This window comes from Chiloscyllium punctatum, chromosome 12, assembly GCF_047496795.1.
Source record: "Chiloscyllium punctatum isolate Juve2018m chromosome 12, sChiPun1.3, whole genome shotgun sequence".
NCBI lineage: Eukaryota > Metazoa > Chordata > Chondrichthyes > Orectolobiformes > Hemiscylliidae > Chiloscyllium > Chiloscyllium punctatum.
Window position 1 is genome coordinate 6041690 of NC_092750.1, and position 20708 is coordinate 6062397.

The following is a 20708-nucleotide window of genomic DNA, read 5'->3' on the forward strand; positions in this document are numbered from 1 at the left end:
ATACTTTGCCCACCACAGACATAAGACCGACTGATCTGTAATTTCCAGGACTATCTTTATTCCCTTTTTGAACAAGGGAATAATATTTTTCACCCTCCAATCATCTGGCACTACTCCAGTGCACAGTGAGGATGCAAAGATCATCGCCAAAGGGGCAGCAATCTCCTCCCTCACTTCCTATAGTAACCGAGGGTATATCCTATCTGACCCAGGGGATATATTTATCCTTATGTTTTTCAAAATTATCAGCCTGCCTTCCTTCTTAACATCACTCTGGTCGAGCATATCAGCCTGTTTTATGCTGCCCTAAGAAACGCCAAGGTCCCTCTCAGCAGTGAAGACTGAAGCAAAGTTCTCATTTAGGACCTCCCGCACCTCTTCCAACTCCAGGTACAAGTTGCCTCCACTATCCCTGATCTGCCCTACCCTCACTCTAGCCATCCTCTTCTTCCTCACAGAAGTGTAATGGTTACTGAGACGAGTTTTCAACTCCAGAATGATCTGGTTCTGGTAGGATATGAATCTCCGTTCATTCAGAGCATCAGACTCAGCCTTCCTGATGAAGGGCTTTTGCCCGAAACGTCGATTTCGCTGCTCGTTGGATGCTGCCTGAACTGCTGTGCTCTTCCAGCACCACTGATCCAGTATTTGGTTTTCAGCATCTGCAGTCATTGTTTTTACCTTGGGTTTACCAGGTCAATGACATGGCCACTAACCAACTCTCATTTGTTTAAACAACAACCTCATTAACCAAGTCCCCCCTCATATCCCCTTTGGCCCGGTGTCTATTGATTTGGATTATGGGCTGTGAAGCTTCAAGGACTACTTTGCCTTCAGATTAAAGATAATGTACAAGACTCAAAATGTTGTTTGATGTTTGCAGTGGGGAAATTAAATATTTCTGACTGCAAGCACACAGCTACAGTGGGAAGCCCCCATTCCCCCTCCCACCCTCCCAGGGTCAGTTACAGGGTGGTTCAATCTCAGATAAAGCTTCCTTAACAGTATGCCAAAAATAGACAACAGCCCAATGATTCCTTCTCCACCTGTCTAACATTTCCAAATACCAGAACTATCCTTCAGACAGAGTTTGGCACTTGAACACCAACTCAGCATGGTTTGAGTACAGGAGATTAAGATAATTGAGGTACATAAGATACAGTTAAACAAAAGACAGGAGTAGGCCTAGCTATCTACCTATGCTTTAAAAATATCCAAAGCCTGAACGTTTGTCACCTTTTCAGGAAGAAATTTCCAAAGTTTTGTGTCTTTCTTTAAGAAAACAAGTTCACCTCATCTCTGTTTGAAATGGAAGACCTTTATTTTTAAACAGTCAACCTCTTATTCTTGATTCTTCCACAAGGAGGACCATCCTCTCCATGTCCACTCTCTCAAGAACCACCAGGATCTTCTTTCGGTCAAATGATACTTCACTCCTCTGAATTCCAGCTGGATATAAGTCTAGCCTGTCCACTTCTCCTCATCAGACAACACACCCATCCCGGGTATTCATTTGTTAAATAAACACAGCATACTGTGGTTGCTGAAAAACTAATAAAAAACAGAAAATGCTGGAGAAACTCAGCAGGTCTGGCAGCATCCAGGAGAGAGAGAGAGAGAGACACAGAGTTAATGTTTTTAGTCTGATATGACTTCTTCAAAACTGTCTGAAGAAAGAGTTTGGAATAAAAGTCACATCAGGCTTGAGACGTAACTCTGTTTCTTACTATAGCTAGAAAATAATCTTTTCCAACTGTCTAAAACTAGAGGGCATAGGCCAGAAGTCACACAACATCGGTTTTGGTCCAAGCTGCTCCAAAGCTTGAGATTTCAAGTAAACCTGCTGGACCATGACCTGGTGGCTTGTGACTTCTGACCCTGTCAATCCCAGTCCAACACCTGCACCTCCACATGGAGAGCATAGGTATAAGGAGAGAGGGGAGAGAAACAAAAGAGTTCAGAGGGGCGGTTTTTTCACACATTAAGATAGTGAGTGTCTTGGGGGGCTGCCAGATGTAGCAGTTGGAGCGAGTACAATTTTGTCATTTAAGAAACATTTGGACAGGTACATGGATGGAGTAGGTATAGAGGGACATGGACCAAACACAGGTAAATGGAAGCAGGTTCATTGTGAAAACTGGGCGGCATGGACAAGTTGGGCTGAAGGGCCTGTTTCAATGCTGTAAACCTCTATAATGCTATGACTTTAATGTATGCACAAGAACACCCAGGTCTTTTTAATCTCAGATCTCTACAATCTCTCACCATTTAGACAATATACTTTTTCAGTCTTCCTGCCAAACTGAGCACTTCCTTATTTTTGTGTCAAGAGTGTGGTGCTGGAAAAGCACAGCAGGTCAGGCAGCATCCAACTTAGGTTACTTAGCTTAGATTACTTACAGTGTGGAAACAGGCCCTCCAGCCCAACAAGTCCACACCGACCCACCGAAGAGCAACCCACCCAGACCCATTCTCCTACATTTACCCCTTCACCTAACACTACGGGCAATTTAGCATGGCCAATTCACCTAACCTGCACATCTTTGGACTGTGGGAGGTAACCGGAGCACCCGGAGGAAACCCACGCAGACACGGGAAGAATGTGCAAACTCCACACAGAGAGTCGCCTGAGGCGGGAATTGAACCCGGGTCTCTGGCGCTGTGAGGCAACAGTGCTAACCACTGTGCCACCGTGCCACCCACAAGGAGTGGGAGAATCGACGTTTTGGGCATACGCCCTGCATTCCTGTTGAATTTTCCCACATTGTACTCCATTTGCCAGCAGCTGGCCACTCACCTAACCTTCCTACATTTTTTTATAACCTCCTTCAATCCCCTTCACAACCAATGCTCTTCCTAAGCTGCGTGGAGTTTCTGTGCCCACTCATTTGGTGGGCTAATGGTCCTGGAAGCCATGGCCATGCACGGACCTCAGTGCAGCAGAAAATAAAACAAGGGGGAGCGTAGTTCACAACTTACGTTTCAACCTATTTTGTGTCATCAGCAATCTAACAAACATTCCAGCACTTCATCCAAGTCCTTTATATACATTGTAAATAGTTGAGGTCCCAGCACTGACCTCTGTGGCACACCACTTATTACATCGTGCCAACATGAAAAAAGATTTCTTTCTGCCTCCTTTCTGGTTCCTGTTAGCCAGCCAGCTTTCTGTCTGTGCCAAGGTGTGAGCCTGACACTGTGAGCTTTCCTTTTCCACAATAACCTCTGATGTGGCACTTTATTAAACGATTAAAGAAAGTGATAAGGTGGTTGGGGGAGAAACTACTTTATCTGGTGGTGGTGGGATGCTAGTCCAGACAAGGGTCAGTGCCATAAAATTAATAAATTGAAATTAGGAAGATTTTTACATGAAGCGTTGAAACTCTCTTTACCCCCAAAAGAAGCTGTTAAGGCCAGGGAGTGGGGGGCATATGAAAATGAGAGTGATCGATTTTGTACAAAGTTCTTACGTGTATTGGCCCAATAGTCCACACTGGTGCTTACACTCCACACCAGTCTCTGCCCAATCCCCTTTATTTCACACTATCAGCAGATTCCTCAATATCCATCCCAGTATTAGGCTGATCTAGTTTCCCTTTGCATACATCTGTACAATGTTCTGGCATTCGGAGTAATTAATTCATCAACTTGCCAAAAGCTTTACTAGACTGGCCTGGTCCCTTTTACTTGTAAAAACAAATTCATTTGAATTAATTTCAAATGCGAGATTAGATATTAGCAAACTTTACACATTAGGGGAATGCAATTACTAAACAGAAGTCAGTATCAGCAGAAGGAATCTCACAGAAAAACAAATATTTATAAGATGAGGATGCAATGATAAAGTTAACACAAGCACAGCCAAGCAAGATTATTTTTAAAACAACAGCTATTTGCTGCCTGATGGCCCATATGTAACAGAACTGCTGGCTTCAATATGAAGTCTAGTAACTCTCCGAATCCCAGGTCTGATACTTAGGCTATTGTACACTAGCTGTTCACAGTTAGGAGGCAGTTGCAATTGTCTTAGCATCATAACTGAGGACAGATTTGGAGACACCGGTGTTCGTCGGGGGTGTACAAAGTTAAACATCGCACAACACGAGCTTGGAGTCTACAGACTGTAAACTTTTGCTATAAATTCTGTGTCTGACAATTGTATCCTCCACAACCACCTGATGAAGGAGCAGCCTTCCGAAAGCTAATGCTTCCAACTAAACCTGTTGGACTATAATCTGACGTTGTGTGATTTTTAACTTAATTGAGGACTGGTTGATCTAATGTTCCATCAAATAGTGCCTTAGAGGAAAGCTAGGTTCGGACACCGGTGATTTCAGAGACAAGTCATGCTGTAAAGGACATCAGAGAGAGACAGGGACAGTTCTGGATAACACTTAGGAGAATGACAAATCAGACATGCATTGAGCAGCAGAGGATTTCAGAGGGTTGGTCAAAGTCACTGTCAAAAAGCTAGATTTTAAGGTGGCCTCTGATGTTGTTGAGAGGAAAAACAAAAAGTAGTTGAAAGAAAACATTTTGGGAGGCAGGGAGACGCAAAGTTCATGGTGGGCTGTGACTCACTGTGAACAGAGTCCTCCAGTTTGATTAGATTCCCTACATTGTGGAAACAGGCCCTCGGACCCAACAGTCCACACCGACCCTCTGAAGAGTAACCCATTCACCTACATTTACCTCTGACTAATGCACTGAACACTCTGGGCAATTTACCATTCACCTAACCTGCACATCTGTGGACTGTGGGAGGAAACTAGAGCACCCAGAGGAAACCCATGCGGATACCAGGGGAATGTGCAAACTCCACACAGATAGTGGTCCAAGGCGGGAACTGAACCTGGCTCCCTGGCACTGTGAGGTAGCAGTGCTAACCACTGAGCCACCGTGCCACCCAAACCACCATGCAGCCCTTCTTCAGGGGTTTGTTTCCGGCTAAGATGGCTAGCCAGACAGGGAATGGTCAATGGCTCCTACCAGTTATCCACCTGTCTCCCACAGCTGTGTTCGAGTCAGATACACCCAAAGTAGTGGGAACATGGTGATCACCAATGCCTTTGCAAATTTTCTGTGACACTTGGACACTGGAGTATATCACTGATGTTGAAAATAACATTTTTATTTTGTTTCACATTTTGTATTATTTCTGTGCACCTTTATTTTTTACATTACAACCAGGATTTCCTGCTTGGGTCATGAGATGAATTGAAAAAGGTGACTGCAGACCCTCACTGCTCACTGTGTTGGGCACATTATAACACATTTCCAGACTTATGGGTCTTTAACCCAGATATTTGGACCCAGAGGTAGGAAATCTATCACTGCCGAACAAGACTTCTTGAATAAATTCTCAGTCCCTTGTGAAGAATCGAACCCAGTTGGCAGCAGTGAAAACACCAAATCCTAACCAACAGGAACACTTGGGAGGGCAAACAGTACTGACATTCACTCCTGGGTGAACACAGAACACAAACCTTTCAGTTAACACTGTGCTGGGAGCAGCAACCAGAGATTAATTTTGGTGTTAGTAGAATTAATTAATCTAAATTTAGGATAGTGGGCAGGTTCCCAATGCTGAAGCAATAACTCAGTAGTAGACATAGCATCTGAGTCAGTAACTACTGATGCCTGCACAGGGAGTCAGAGTTGGAGCACACAGAGAGAGAGAGAGAGAGAGAGAGAGATGCAGTAACAGTTAAAGCTGCAGAGACAGACAGAAGAATGGCTCAATTTTAAAGTAAGTGTCTCCCATTCGACTTGGACCAGGAATTTCTTCTCTCAGAGGATCATCAATCTTCAGAGAGCAGTGGAGGCTGTTTCTTTACATATATTCAAGGCTGAGTTAAGGCAGATTTTTGGTTAACAAAGGAGGCACAGGTTATAGGGAATGGGCAGGAACGTGGTGCTCAGGCCACAATTAGAAAGCCATGATCTCATAGAACAGTTGATAAGACTTGAGGGGTCATATTGGGTTTCTTCTTTTCCTATTCCTTATTATTCTTCACCAGCTATAAATGGATACTTAAGTACATGTTAATTTATTGACTAGCTATAACTAGGGTATTTGTCATTTTGAAAACACACAGCAAACAGTCTATTTATTCAGCAAAGACAATCTACTGAAAGGGAATCTATGAACTACAGCAAATAGAACTCATGACTGGAACCACAGCACAGTCTCCTGATAGAAGCTGGATTAGTTTTCCAGTAAAATACAGTCAGTGGAGGATGTTACATAATCTAAATTATGTGCATAAAATCAATCCCTGGGGTTTGGGTAGCATAGATAAGGAGAAAGATTTGTGAAGTGATCAAGAATAAAAGGGCACAGATTTGAAGCAACTGGTACAAGAAAAAGTGACATGGGAGGGAACTCATACAGCAATTGATTAAGGTCTGTAATGCACTGCCTGAGACTGTGGCAGAGGCAGGTTCAATTGAAACATTCAAAAGGAACTTGCATGGTTATCGGAAAAGAAAGACTATGCATGGTCCCAGGGAGAATGCATGAAAATGGCACTGAGTGAATTGCTCATTCAGAGAGTCAGGGGTGACAAGATGGGCCAAACGTGTGCACTAGCAAATCATCAAAGCATTCAGACCCACAGAAAAATCAAAATGTCAATAATTCAAAATTCAAACATTCATACTTATAAATAAATGACATTAATACCTATCCGACATCACAGAAGTCGGGAGTGAGCTTGCCAGATTGGCACTTTTATAGGGTCCCAACAGTGTGGAAAATATGCCTTTCAGTCCATTGAATCCACACCGACCCTCCGAAGAGCATCCTACCCAGACTCACGCCTGTACCCTATCACCCTGCATTTCCCATGGTTAATCCACCTAGCCTGCACATCCCTGCACACCACGGGCAATTTAGCATGGCCAATTCACCCTAACCCTAACCGTGGACTGTGGGCGGACACTGAAGTCCCTGGACACAGGGAGATTGGGCAGTCACCTGAAGGTGGAATCGAACCTGGGACCCTAGCACTGTGAGGCAGCAGTGCTAACCACTGAGCCACCGTGCTGCCTAGTTTTATGCTAGGTGGCTGTCAAGCCTTGTTTGATATGACTGTAGCCTGCTGGGTACTGTTGCTGCAAGCAATGGATGTTGTCAATCATCCCACATATACCACACACAGCTGAAATCTTTTTGCAAACATGATATTCCTTAAAAGATAAATATAAATTCTATATATGATGGGTAATGTTTCTGAAGCAATTGTGCACACATGTTTGAATTGTAAGAGATTCTGCCATACATTTTTGTGCTGTATTTACATGGCCTCCACACAAGCCTATTTTAAATGTAAAACGTGTGGGTGTGTAATTGGTGGTTGGTGGGTGGTGAGTTAATGATCTCGGCTTTGTGAGCAGTGCTGAGTGAAAGACGTGGTCAGAACATGGGAAACTAAAAACACAGAAAACAAAATCACGGGTTGGGATGTTTTAGGCTTATCATTTGAGCATCCTTTTCCTGGAAGTGACACCACGTAGAAAAGACGTTGCTTTTGTCACGTAGAAGGGTTGAACGGCTTCCTTCTGCGATGGATCAATGTTTAAATTCCTTAGTAAAGTAGGCACCTACCTGGGATTCTGACTTTAAATTTCCCACTCTGCCCAAAGCCTCCTTCGATCACTCCAGCTTCTCCTGTGGACAATTTCACCTTCATCCCAACAAACAGCTGCATGTTAGTCTCCTTCTTGAACAGCGAGCGGCCGATGACATTATAATCATCTGAAACCTGAAGGGGGGAAAAAGCAATAGCCTCAGCAGATTGTTAGCCTCATTGGGCGAAATGTGGTTGTGGTTGCTTTGAGCTGGTGCTTAGGGGACATGGTCTCACAAGCTCTCTTCATTTATTCTTCCTCTGCTTAATTCACATACCCTTGCCCCAGGCTCACAAGGCCATAAAAAAGCAAAGCCAGCACTCCACACTATTTCGATAAGGACAGAAATGAAAAGGATAGAAGCTATTGCTAATTCCAAACACAGTTAAAGTGAAGGGTAACCCGTTGACGGATGTTAATCAATTAATCGCACCACTGCCTGAAGTTCAGTGTTTTGGGTATAGGCACTGTGGCTCAGTTTGTTAAAACAGCTATCCGTTAGTAACAGGACGGATTGAGACTGAGCCACTGTGGTGCCTTGATCCTCACTTTACAGAGGAGAATTGGTTTACCGAGCAGTGAGATGCGGGTTCAATTCCCATCACCACTTTGAAGTTACCATGAAGGACTCTCCCTTTCAACCTCTTCCTTCGCCTGAGGTCTGGTGGCCCTCAGGTCAAATCACCCCCAGTCACTTCTCTCTCTAATGAGACAGCAGCCCCATAAGACTATGGCGACACAAAACAACAACAGGGGAGAGTTCAAACCTCTCCTGCAACAGTGGGAATCTGGGCATTCATTAAGACGATGGATTAGAAATGCATAAGGATCCCCTGGTGCACCCTGAAATTCTATCAGGTCTGCTCACCATTTCTGAGTTCACCCAAATGCTTGATGAAATAATTATGCCCTTTTAAAGGGCTGTCGCCCAGTTAATTATTCACTTGTTTCAAAAGGGCATAGAAAGTGGACAGGTGGGACACTGAGTAGTAGATCTGAAAGACTGCATACGAGAAAATAAAATTGCTGTTGAGGAAAAGCTCCATGCCTTAGATGCTGACTCACCAACTGGCTAAGATTTATTTAACAGTAATCCTAAACTTGGTTAGATCACTCCTGGGTGACTGTGTACAACTCTGGTGGTCAAAAAGTGATCTCTAGGTACTGGAGAAGGTCCAAAATGGACTCACAATACTGATGGCACTAATGTGAGAGTGTAGCTATCTGGAAAGGACAAACAGGCAAAGAGGTTTTTCTCTGGAAAAGAAAAAGCTTTGGGATGGCCTAAGAAAGGTGTTTAAAATCATGAAAGGTTTACTTAGCGAAAGAGCAACATCCTTCAGCAGAAGACTGCCACTGAGAGATCAAATGGGGAGATTTAAAAGAAACATCTTTATCTAGATAGTGTGGAACTCATTACCACATGTTGGTGAAACAAGTGAACTTTTGGAAAATAGGGAAAACTGGATAAACTCATGATGATGGTAATAATAAGATTATGACAATAGAATTAGAAGATGAAGGATGATCCACAGCAGCATAAATACCACATGGGCATGATGGGCTGAATGGCCTAGTTCTTTGCTGTATGTTCTATGTAATTCCACAACTGAATTTCAGAAGATTCTTGACTGTAAAGGAGTGCTGCAACACTGTCCTGACCCTGTTCCTAATGAGAATTTACCTCGACATATATTCCAACAGGAATAACAAGACTAGTCTGTGATTAGGATGAGGATCCCAGCTTGACCTTTTTCCATTTCTCACTGGTTTTACACACCATAAGGTCAGAGGCCAAAGCAAATTGTAACTTCCTCACTGCTCCATAACCTGAGGGCAGCCAAGTGCACCAGTTCTGTGCTTGGGAGTTTCCTGGTCTTCTATAGCCCATGGAAGTTACTGAGTAGTACACTGAGCAATAGACAAGGGAATTACTGGAATTTCACCATCTTTTGGAATTAAAAGTCTAATGATGACCATGAAACCATTGTCAGTTGTGGAAAACTTAAAATCTTTTCACTAATGTCCTTTAGGGAAGAGATTCTGCTGTCTTCACCTGGTCTGGCCTATGTGTGATTCCAGAGTCACAGCAATGGGCTGGCTCTTACTGTCTCTTACCAGGCCTAGCAAGTAACTTGGTTGAATCAATCAAGAGGAAGTCTCAAAGAAGAAATGAAACCAGATAACCCACCTGGTATTGACTAAGGCACTCAGAAACAACAATGGCAAACACAGCCGATTGACCCTGCAAATTCCTCCTTACTAACATCTGAGAGCCAGTGCCAACATTGAGAGTGCTGTCTCATAGACAAGTCAAGCAAAAGCCTGTCTTAGCTCTGCTCATGGAAACATACCAGAAATCTTCCAGACAGCACCATCGCCATTGTTTTCTCCATATGTCTGGTCCTATAAGCTGAAAAGCAGGAGTAGGCCATTCTGCCCTTCATACATACTCTAACATTTAATATGATCATGGTTGATCGCATCTTAGCCTCAACTTCACCTTCCTGCCCCTCTCTCTAAAATTCATCGCTCCATTACTAATTAAAAAATCTGTCTATCTCCTCCTTCAATTTATTTAGTGCCTTGGAATCCACTAAACTCTGGGGGAATGAATGCCACAGATCCACAAATTTGAAAGTAGGGATTCCTCCTCATCTCCGTTTTAAATCTGCTGCTTCTTATCCTAAAACTATGACCTCTCACTCTGGACTGTCTGACGTGAGGGAACATCCTCTCTATGTCTACTTTGTCCATCTCCTTTAGCATTCTACAGACCTCAATTTAACCTCCTTTCAGTCTTCTAAGCTCGAGTGAGTATAGGTAGAAAGAGGCATCAACCTCTCATAAGACAAGCTCTTCACTCCTGGAATTAATCTATTAAACCTTCCATGAACTGCCTCCAATGTAATTAACATCCTTCCCCAAGTGACCCAAAAGTGTACACTGTACTCCAGATGCAGTCTCACTAATGGAGAGAGTGAGGCCTGCAGATGCTGGAGATCAGAATCAAGAGTATGGTGCTGGAAAAGCACATCAGGTCAGGCAGCGTCCAAGGAGCAGGATGCTGCCTGACCTGCTGTGTTTTTCCAGCACCACACTCTCAACTACATACTCAATGGTGCCTTGTACAGTTGCATCAGTCCTTCCCCACTTTAATACTCTATTCCTTTAGCAATAAATGCCAAAGTTCTATTCTCCCTTCTTGTTACGTGTTGCACCTGTATACCAGTTTTCTGTGATTCATGCACGGGGGCATCCAGATTCCCCTGCACTGAAGCACACTGAAGTTTCTCTGCACTTAGATAATATGTTGCCTTTTTATTCCTGCAACCAAAATGGATATCCTCACACATGTCCATGTTAAATTCTATCTGCCACATTGTGGCCCATGCACCGAACCCATCCAAATCCACTTAACAATTTCTTATTTTTTTCATTTCAACTTACTTCCATATGTTCTGCTGTCTTTAGCACACTGTATCGCTGCATTCGGGTCATTAGTATGAATCGTAAATAGTTGGGATCCAAGGACCGAGCCGTGAGGCCCCTGACCAGTTCAATCTTACCATCCAGAAAAGGATCCATGTACACCACTCTCTGCTTTCTGCTGGCTCATCAATCCTCCATCGAGGCAATTGTATTACCCCAAACCATGTGACCGTATCTTGTATATTGACCTTAACTCATGTATTAACCTTTTGCGTCACATCTTAGCAAATGCCTCCTGGAAGTCCAGATATACTACATCTACATGATCCCCACTATCCATTTTGCTCATTACATCTTTGAAGACTCTAGCAAATTACTCAAAAGAAGAATATTCTTGATAAAAACATGCTGACTCTAATAGATTGCATTTTGACTTCCCATTACTCTGCTACCAGCAGGTATCATTAAGTCTATCCACCGCACAGTCTTTGTAGAGACAAAGTTAAAAATCACATGAAGCCAAGTTATAGTCCAACAGGTTTATTTGGAATTACAAGCTGTCGGAGCACTGCTCCTTTGTCAGGTAGCGAGCTGACAAAGGAGCAGTGCTCTGAAAAATTGTACAAGTACACGATCCTTTATCTGAAATCCAAAAAGTTCTGAAATCCAAACTTTTTTGTGGGAGTGCAGAGCATCATTTTGGCATGCAAACAGGTGACCCAACTCCACACCCACTCAACCCATGTCACTCAGATGTGACGTGGCAGCGGGGCCCAGCACTGGCAGGCACCAACTGTGTCTCAGTGCTCGTACTATTCATACACGCATCTGCTGTTAGGCAATTTGTTTTATTTCACTGTGAAAATGTCCGAAAAATTCCAAAATCTGAAAAATTTCAAATTCCGAGAAACAACTGAGCCCAAAGATTTCGTACCTGTACTTACAAATAAACCTGTTGGCCTATAACTTGGTGTTGTGTGATTTTTAACATCATCCAGACGGACAAGGGCAGCAGATACATGGGAACACCACCAACTGTAAATTCCCCTGTTGTCACTAGTATATTAATCTAGAGACTCAGTAATCTTTTGGAGACTCTGGTTCGAATCCTGCGATGTCAGGCAATAGCAATTGAATTTAATTAAGAACCTAATGATGACCATGAAACTGTTGCCAATTTTGCAGCAGAGAGCGGCAGGTGCTGGGCAGAAGTGAAGTCGGAGCGCAGAGCTGGTCAGGAAGGTAAGTGATTGTTATTTGAGTGGGTGTATTCTAGACCCCAGGTCCTACAAAGTAGGGCCTCCCTCCCACCTCTAACCTAACTTTAAAGTCATAAGACCATAAGACCATAAGACATAGGAGCAGAAGTAAGGCCATTCGGCCCATCGAGTCCACTCCGCCATTTAATCATGGCTGATGGGCATTTCAACTCCACTTACCCACATTCTCCCCGTAGCCCTTAATTCCTTGTGACATCAAGAATTTATCAATTTCTGCCTTGAAGACATTTAGCGTCCTGGCCTCCACTGCACTCTGCGGCAATGAATTCCACAGGCCCACCACTCTCTGGCTGAAGAAATGTCTCCGCATTTCTGTTCTGAATTTACGTCCTCTAATTCTAAGGCTGTGTCCACGGGTCCTAGTCTCCTCACCTAACGGAAACAATTTCCTAGTGTCCACCCTTTCTAAGCCATGTATTATCTTTTAAGTTTCTATTAGATCTCCCCTTAATCTTCTAAACCCCAATGAATACAATCCCAGGATCCTCAGCTGTTCCTCGTATGTTAGACCTGCCATTCCAGGGATCATCCGTGTGAATCTCCGCTGGACACGCTCCAGTGCCAGTATGTCCTTCCTGAGGTGTGGGGACCAAAACTGGACACAGTACTCCAAATGGGGCCTAACCAGAGCTTGATAAAGTCTCAGTAGCACAATGGTGCTTTTATATTCCAACCCTCTTGAGATAAATGACAACATTGCATTCACTTTCTTAATCACGGACTCAACCTGCATGTTTACCTTTAGAGAGTCCTCAACTAGCACTCCCAGATCCCTTTGTACTTTGGCTTTACCATTTAGAAAGTAGTCCATGCTTGTATTCTTTTTTCCAAAGTGAAAGACTTCGCATTTGCTCACATTGAATTCCATCAGCCATTTCCTGGACCACTCTTCCAAACTGTCGAGATCCTTCTGCAGCCTCCCCACTTCCTCAGTACTACCTGCCTGTCCACCTAACTTTGTATCATCGGCAAACTTCGCTAGAGTGCCCCCAGTCCTTTCATCCAGATCATTAATATATAACGTGAACAGCTGTGGCCCCAACACTGAACCCTGCGGGACACCACTTATCACCGGCTGCCATTCCGAAAAAGAACCTTTTATCCCAACTCTCTGCCTTCTGTCAGACAGACAATCCTCAATCCATCCCAGTAGCTCAGCTCGAACACCATAGGCCCTCACTTTGCTCAGCAGCCTCCCGTGTGGCACCTTATCAAAGGCCTTTTGGAAGTCTAGGTCTAACCTACTTGTCACCTCTTCAAAGAACTCCAACAGGTTGGTCAGGCATGACCTCCCCTTACTAAATCCATGTTGACTTGTTCTAATCCGACCCTGCTCTTCCAAGAATTTAGAAACCTCATCCTTAATGATGGATTCTAGAATTTTACCAACAACCGAGGTTAGGCTAATTGGCCTATAATTTTTCATCTTTTGTCTTGATCCTTTCTTGAACAAGGGGGTTACAACAGTGATCTTCCAATCATCTGGGACTTTCCCTGACTCCAGTGACTTTTGAAAGATCTCAACCAACGCCTGCTATTTCCTAAGCCACCTCCCTCAGAACTCTAGGATGTAGCCCATCGGGGCCAGGAGATTTATCACTTTTAAGACCTTTTAGCTTTTCTAGCACTTTCTCTTTTGTAATGGCAACCATACTCAACTCAGCCCCCTGACTCCCTTTAATTGTTGGGATATTACTCATGTCTTCCACTGTGAAGACTGATGCAAAGCACTTATTAAGTCAACAGACTTGCCCCAAAAAGAGAGTCCAGGGAAGTTCCTGTTGAGAGAAGAGAGAGTCTTTAGCTCAGGAGTCTTCGACAAAGAGGTTGAGTGAAGTGATTACGCCACAGTTGAAGAGGGTGAAGACGTGACTGCCAAGCTGGTTCAGTGTGCTACGTGCATGATGTGGGAGGTCAACGACTCTGGTGTATCTGGCTCGTATATCTGTGGAAAGTGTGTGCACGTTCAGCTACTGACAGAGCATATCGCAGCACTGAAGAAAGAACTCGAGGCTCATCCAAGAGAACGAGATCTTTCTGGACAGGACCTTCAGCGAGGTTATTACACCAATTGTACCAGAAGAGAGCAGACGATGAGGAAGGCAGCGAGGAGACAAGTGCAAGAGACCGCGGGGGAAGTACCTGTCAGGAACAAGTTGAATCTTTTGGAAACAGTAGAGACAGATGACACTGCCAGTCCGCGAGGCGGCCAGGTCTGTCAATCAAAAGTTGGCGTGGAGGCAGAGCTGAGGAGTCAGACTTCGCACAGAGCCCATGGTAATATGGGACTCCATAGTGAGAGGAACTGACCGGGGTTTCTGTGGCAACAGGCGGGATTTAAGGATGGAGTGTTGCCTTCCTGGTGCCAGGATTAAGGACATCACAGACCGAGTGCAGGAAATCCTCAAGGAGGAAGGTGAAGAGCCAGAGGTGGTGGTACATGTCGGCACAAATGATGTCGGGAAGAAGAGGAGGAACATACTACAGCGGGATTTAGACAATAGATGCAGGAGTAGGCCATTCAGCCCTTCGAGCCTGCACCGCCATTCATTATGATCATGGCTGATCATTCCCAATCAGTATCCTGTTCCTGCCTTATCTCCATAACCCTTGACTCCACTATCTTTAAGAGCTCTATCCAATTCTTTCTTAAATGAATCCAGAGACTGGGCCTCCACTGCCTTCTGGGGAAGAGCATTCCACACAGCCACCACTCTCTGGGTGAAGTAGTTTCTCCTCATCTCTGTCTTAAATGGTCTACCCCGTATTTTTAAGTTGTGTCCTCTGGTTCGGCACTCCCCCATCAGCGGAAATATGTTTCCTCCTGCCAGAGTGTCCAATCCTTTCATAATCCTATACGTTTCAATCAGATCCCCTCTCAGTCTTCTAAACTCAAGGGGAGACAAGCCCAGTCGCTCCAGTCTTTCAGTGTAGGGTAATCCCGCCATTCCAGGAATTGACCTCGTGAACCTACGCTGCACTCCCTCAATAGCCAGAATGTCTTTCCTCAAATTTGGAGACCAGAACTGTACACAGTACTCCAGGTGTGGTCTCACCAGGGCCCTGTACAGCTGCAGAAGCACCTCTTTGCTTCTACACTCAATTCCTCTTGTTATGAAGGCCAGCATGCTATTAGCCTTCTTCACTACCTGCTGTACCTGCATGCTTGCCTTCATTGACTGGTGGACAAGAACACCCAGATCTCTCTGAACAGCCCCTTTACCTAATTTGATACCATTGAGGTAGTAATCTGCCTTCCTGTTCTTGCCACTAAAGTGGATAACCAGACATTTATCCACATTAAACTGCATCTGCCATGCATCTGCCCACTCACCTAACTTGTCCAGGTCACCCTGTAATCTCCTAACATCCTCATCACATTTCACCCTACCACCCAGCTTTGTATCATCAGCAAATTTGCTAATGTTATTGCTGATACTATCTTCTATATCATTTACGTTTCGGAGAACTAGGAAGAAGGCTGAAAAGCAGGTCGTCCAAGGTGGTTATCTCCGGTTTGCTTCCAGTTCCTCGGGCTGGAGAGGCCAGGAACAGGGAGATAATGGACTTGAACGTGTAGCTGGGGAACTGGTGCAGGAAGCAAGGATTTAAATTCTTGGATCACTGGGGTATGTTTTGTGGTAAGCATAAATTCTACAAAAGAGACAGTTTGCATCTTAATAGGTTAGATTAGATTACTTACAGTGTGGAAACAGGCCCTTCAGCCCAACAAGTCCACACCGCCCCGCCAAAGCAAAACCCACCCATACCCCTACATCTATATCTACCCCTTACCTAACACTACGGGCAATTTAGCATGGCCAATTCACCTGACCTGCACATCTTTGGAGTGTGGGAGGAAACCGGAGCACCCGGAGGAAACCCACGCAGACATGGGGAGAACGTGCAAACTCCACACAGTCAGTCGCCTGAGGCGGGAATTGAACCCGGGTCTCTGGCGCTGTGAGGCAGCAGTGCTAACCACTGTGCCACCGTGCCGCCCACTGGCAGGCAGGTTTGCTACTGCAACATAGTTCCGTTTAAACTAAATAGCTAGGGGGGGGAGGGGGAGGGGACAAACTGGATGTTTAAGAAGGAAATTGAAGGGAAAGTTAGAACAAGGGAAGTCAAGAAAGACAACTGTATCAATGAAGCAGAAAACTCAAAAAGGGATCATGCTGTAAGGTTGAGTGAAACAGGGGTTGATAGGAAGGGTGAGTGCAGTAACAAATTAAAAATACTATATATGAATTCACGAAGCATTAGAAATAAGATGGATGAGCTTGAGGCTCTTTTGGAAATTGGCAGCTACAATATTGTGGGGATAACTGAGACGTGACTTCAAGTGGACAGGGCCTGGGAAATGAACATTCAAGGCTATATGTGCTATTGTAAGGACAGACTGACGGGATGAGGGGGTGGGGTGGCCATATTGGTAAGGGATGATATTCAGTCCCTTGCGCGGGGGGACCTAGGATCAGGGGATGTAGAGTCAGTATGGATACAGCTGAGAAATACTAAGGGCAAAAAGACCCTCTTGGGAGTTATCTACAGGCCCCCAAACAGTAGTATGGATGTAGGGTGTAAGTTGAATCAGGAGCTGAAATTGGCCTGTCACAAAGATGTTACTACAGTTGTTATTGGGGATTTCAACATGCAGGTAGACTGGGAGAATCAGGATGGTATTGGACCTCAAGAAAGAGACTTTGTGGAGTGCCTCCGAGATGGATTCTTAGAACAGCTGGTGCTGGAGCCGACCAGGGAGAAGGCAATTCTGGATCTGGTATTGTGCAACAAACCAGAATTGATCAGGGACCTCGAAGTGAAGGAGCCATTGGGAGGGAGTGACCATAATACAATAAGCTTCAATCTGCAATTTGAAAGGGAGAGGGTACAATCTGTAGTGATAATATTTCAGTTGAATAAAGGGAACTATGGAGCTATGATAGAGGAGCTGGCCAAAGTTCAATGGTGCAATACCTTAGCAGGGATAACAGTGGAGGCACAATGGCAGATATTTCTGGGTATAATGCAGAAAATGCAGGATCAGTTCATTCCTAAAAGGAAGAAAGATCCTAGGAGGAGGCAGGGGTGGCTGTGGCTGACGAGGGAAGTTAAGAAACATATAAAGTCAAAAGAGAAAAAGTATAACATAGCAAAGATAAGTGGGAAAACGGAGGACTGGGAAGCTTTTAAAGAACAACAGAGGATTACTAAGAAGGAAATACGCAGAGAAAAAATGAGGTACGAAGGTAAACTGGCCAAAAATATAAAGGATAGTAAAAGCTTTTTTAGGTATGTGAAAGGGAAAAAAATGGTTAAGACTAAAATTGGGCCCTTGAAGACAGAAACAGGGGAATATATTACGGGGAACAAAGAAATGGCAGAAGAATTGAATTGATACTTCAGATTTGTGTTCTCTGGGGAAGACACAAGCAATCTCCTAGAGGTAACAGTGGCTGAAGGACCTGAACTTAAGGGAATTTATATTTGCCAGGAATTGGTGTTGGACAGACTGTTAGGTCTGAAGGTTGATAAGTCTCCGGGGCCTGATGGTCTACATCCCAGGGTACTGAAGGAGGTGGCTCGAGAAATCGTGGATGCGTTGGTGATTATTTTCCAGAGTTCGATAGATTCAGGATCAGTTCCTGCGGATTGGAGGGTGGCTAATGTTGTACCACTTTTTAAGAAAGGAGCGAGAGAGAAAGCAGGAAATTATAGACCAGTTAGTCTGACCTCAGTGGTGGGAAAGATGCTGGAGTCAATTATAAAGGATGAAATTATGACCATTCTGGATAGTAGTAACAGGATAGGTCAGAGTCAGCATGGATTTAGGAAGGGGAAATCATGCTTGACTAATCTTCTTGAATTTTTTGAGGATGTAACTCTGAAGATGGACAAGGGAGATCCAGTAGATGTAGTGTACCTGGACTTTCAGAAAGCCTTTGATAAAGTCCCACATAGGGGTTTAGTGAGCAAAATTAGGGCGCATGGTATTGGGGGCAAAGTACTGACTTGGATCGAAAATTGGTTGGCTGACAGGAAACAAAGAGTAGTGATAAACGGCTCCATTTCGGAATGGCAGGCGGTGACTAGTGGGGTACCGCAGGGATCAGAGCTGGGACTGCAGCTTTTTACAATATATATTAATGATATAGAAGATGGTATTAATAGTAACATTTGCAAAGCTGGGTGGCAGGGTGAAATGTGAGGAGGATGTCAGGAGATTACAGGGTGACCTGGACAGGTTAGGTGAGTGGACAGATGCATGGCAGATGCAGTTTAATGTGGAAAAATGTCTGGTTATCCACTTTGGTGACAAGAACAGGAAGGCAGATTACTACCTAAATGGAGTCAGATTAGGTAAAGGGGCAGTACAGAGAGATCTGGGTGTTCTTGTACACCAGTCAATGAAGGTAAGCATGCAGGTGCAGCAGGTAGTGAAGAAGGCTAATAGTATGCTGGCCTTCATAACAAGAGGGATTGAGTATAGAAGCAAAGAGGTCCTTCTGCAGCTGTACAGGGCCCTGGTGAGACCACACCTGGAATATTGTGTGCAGTTCTGGTCTCCAAATTTGAGGAAAGACATTCTGGCTATTGAGGGAGTGCAGCATAGGTTCACGAGGTCAATTCCTGGAATGGCGGGACTATCTTATGTTGAAAGATTGGAGTGACTGGGCTTGTGTACCCTTGAGTTTAGAAGACTGAGAGGGGATCTGATTGAGACATATAAGATTATTAAAGGTTTGGACACTCTGGCTGCAGGAAACATGTTTCCGCTGATGGGTGAGTGCCGAACCAGAGGACACAGCTTAAAAATACGGGGTAGACCACTTAGGACAGAGATAAGGAGAAACTTCTTCACCCAGGGGGGTGGTGAGTGTGTGGAATGCTCTGCCTCAGAAGGCCCAGTCTCTGGATTCATTTAAGGAAGAGTTGGATAGAGCTTTCAAGAATAGTGGAATCAAGGGTTATGGGGATAAGGCAGGAACAGGATACTGATTGAGGATGATCAGCCATGATCATAATAAATGGTGGTGCAGGTTCGAAGGGCAGAATGCCCTATTCCTGCACCTATTGTCTATTGTCTAATTGTTGGCAAAACCCCATCATGATCAGAGCTTGTCATGAACTTGATGGTCAATTTGTACTGGCTTTAAAGTTGACCGCTGTGGACAGCCTTACCATGCCCAAGCTCATAGCTGTGGAGTAGAAATGTGGCAACAGGAGCAAGGGAACATTAACAAACATTTCACTCACCATAGGTACCATCATCATAGCTGGATACACAGAATGGAATTTACTGAGTTCCCTGCTGCCTACCTACAGCTGAAGACAAGCACCACAGATTGAGACAGCAGGCTTTAGGTCCCAGGATGATCCAAAATTGTCCAACATTGCTCTTTCACATAGGCCTTGAATAATGGGCGGCACAGTGGCACAGTGGTTAGCACTGCTGCCTCACAGCGCCTGAGACCCGGGTTCAATTCCCGCCTCAGGCGACTGACTGTGTGGAGTTTGCACGTTCTCCCTGTGTCTGCGTGGGTTTCCTCCGGGTGCTCCGGTTTCCTCCCACAGTCCAAAGATGTGCAGGCCAGGTGAATTGGCCATGCTAAATTGCCCATAGTGTTAGATAAGAGGTAAATGTAGATGTAGGGGTATGGGTGGGTTACGCTTCGGCGGGGCAGTGTGGACTTGTTGGGCCGAAGGGCCTGTTTCCACACTGTAAGTAATCTAATCTAATTCTTCTCAGACAGTGAAGCTGTCAACAGTATCTGCCTTCAGCTTTCTTATATTACAGGAGTTTCCACACTTCCAAAGTACTTTATTAGCAGTAAAACTCTTTGGCACATCTTAGAGAAATACACTAATGTAATACAAATTCTCTTCCACTTTACCAACAGTTTGAGCCACATATGCATTCATTTCTGTGCAAAGCAGGTAATCAAGGCTGTCTGCTCAACTTTGCTCTCAAGCTTGAGTCTGTGCCCAGTATTCAAAGAATTCCTGTCTATGCACCTCCCTGCCATACTTTCACAATCAGGACATACGTAAACCAATCCACAGCTTCACAATGCTCATTCACTGTTAGAATCCCAAACTGATAACATGTCAAAGATCAAGAAGTACTTCTGTCCCCGATGACCAAAGATAAAATACACCAGCTGCACCCACATAAAAGGGTGTGTTTGTGGGTTTTCTAATTTGCTTGTATGTATTATAGGGCTGTGTTGATGCTGCATGTCTGTTAGGCTACTGTTACACAGATCCAGGCTCAGAACGATGCTGAAGAAAAACTTCTCATGCACTCGATTATCAGAAAAGGGGGGGGGGGGGGGTTGCTCTTGTTGTTTTAAACTCAAA

At 44.5% G+C, this 20708-nt stretch overlaps 1 protein-coding gene across 1 annotated transcript in view; it reads right to left on the minus strand.

Moving 5' to 3' along the window:
• The window catches only part of eefsec (eukaryotic elongation factor, selenocysteine-tRNA-specific), a 417489-nt gene that overhangs the window by 139118 nt on the left and 257663 nt on the right, over positions 1 to 20708 (minus strand). Inside the window, exon 6 of the mRNA XM_072581795.1 lies at positions 7610 to 7766. Coding sequence (XP_072437896.1) covers positions 7610 to 7766 — 157 coding nt within the window. The remainder of the gene's footprint in view (positions 1 to 7609; positions 7767 to 20708) is intronic.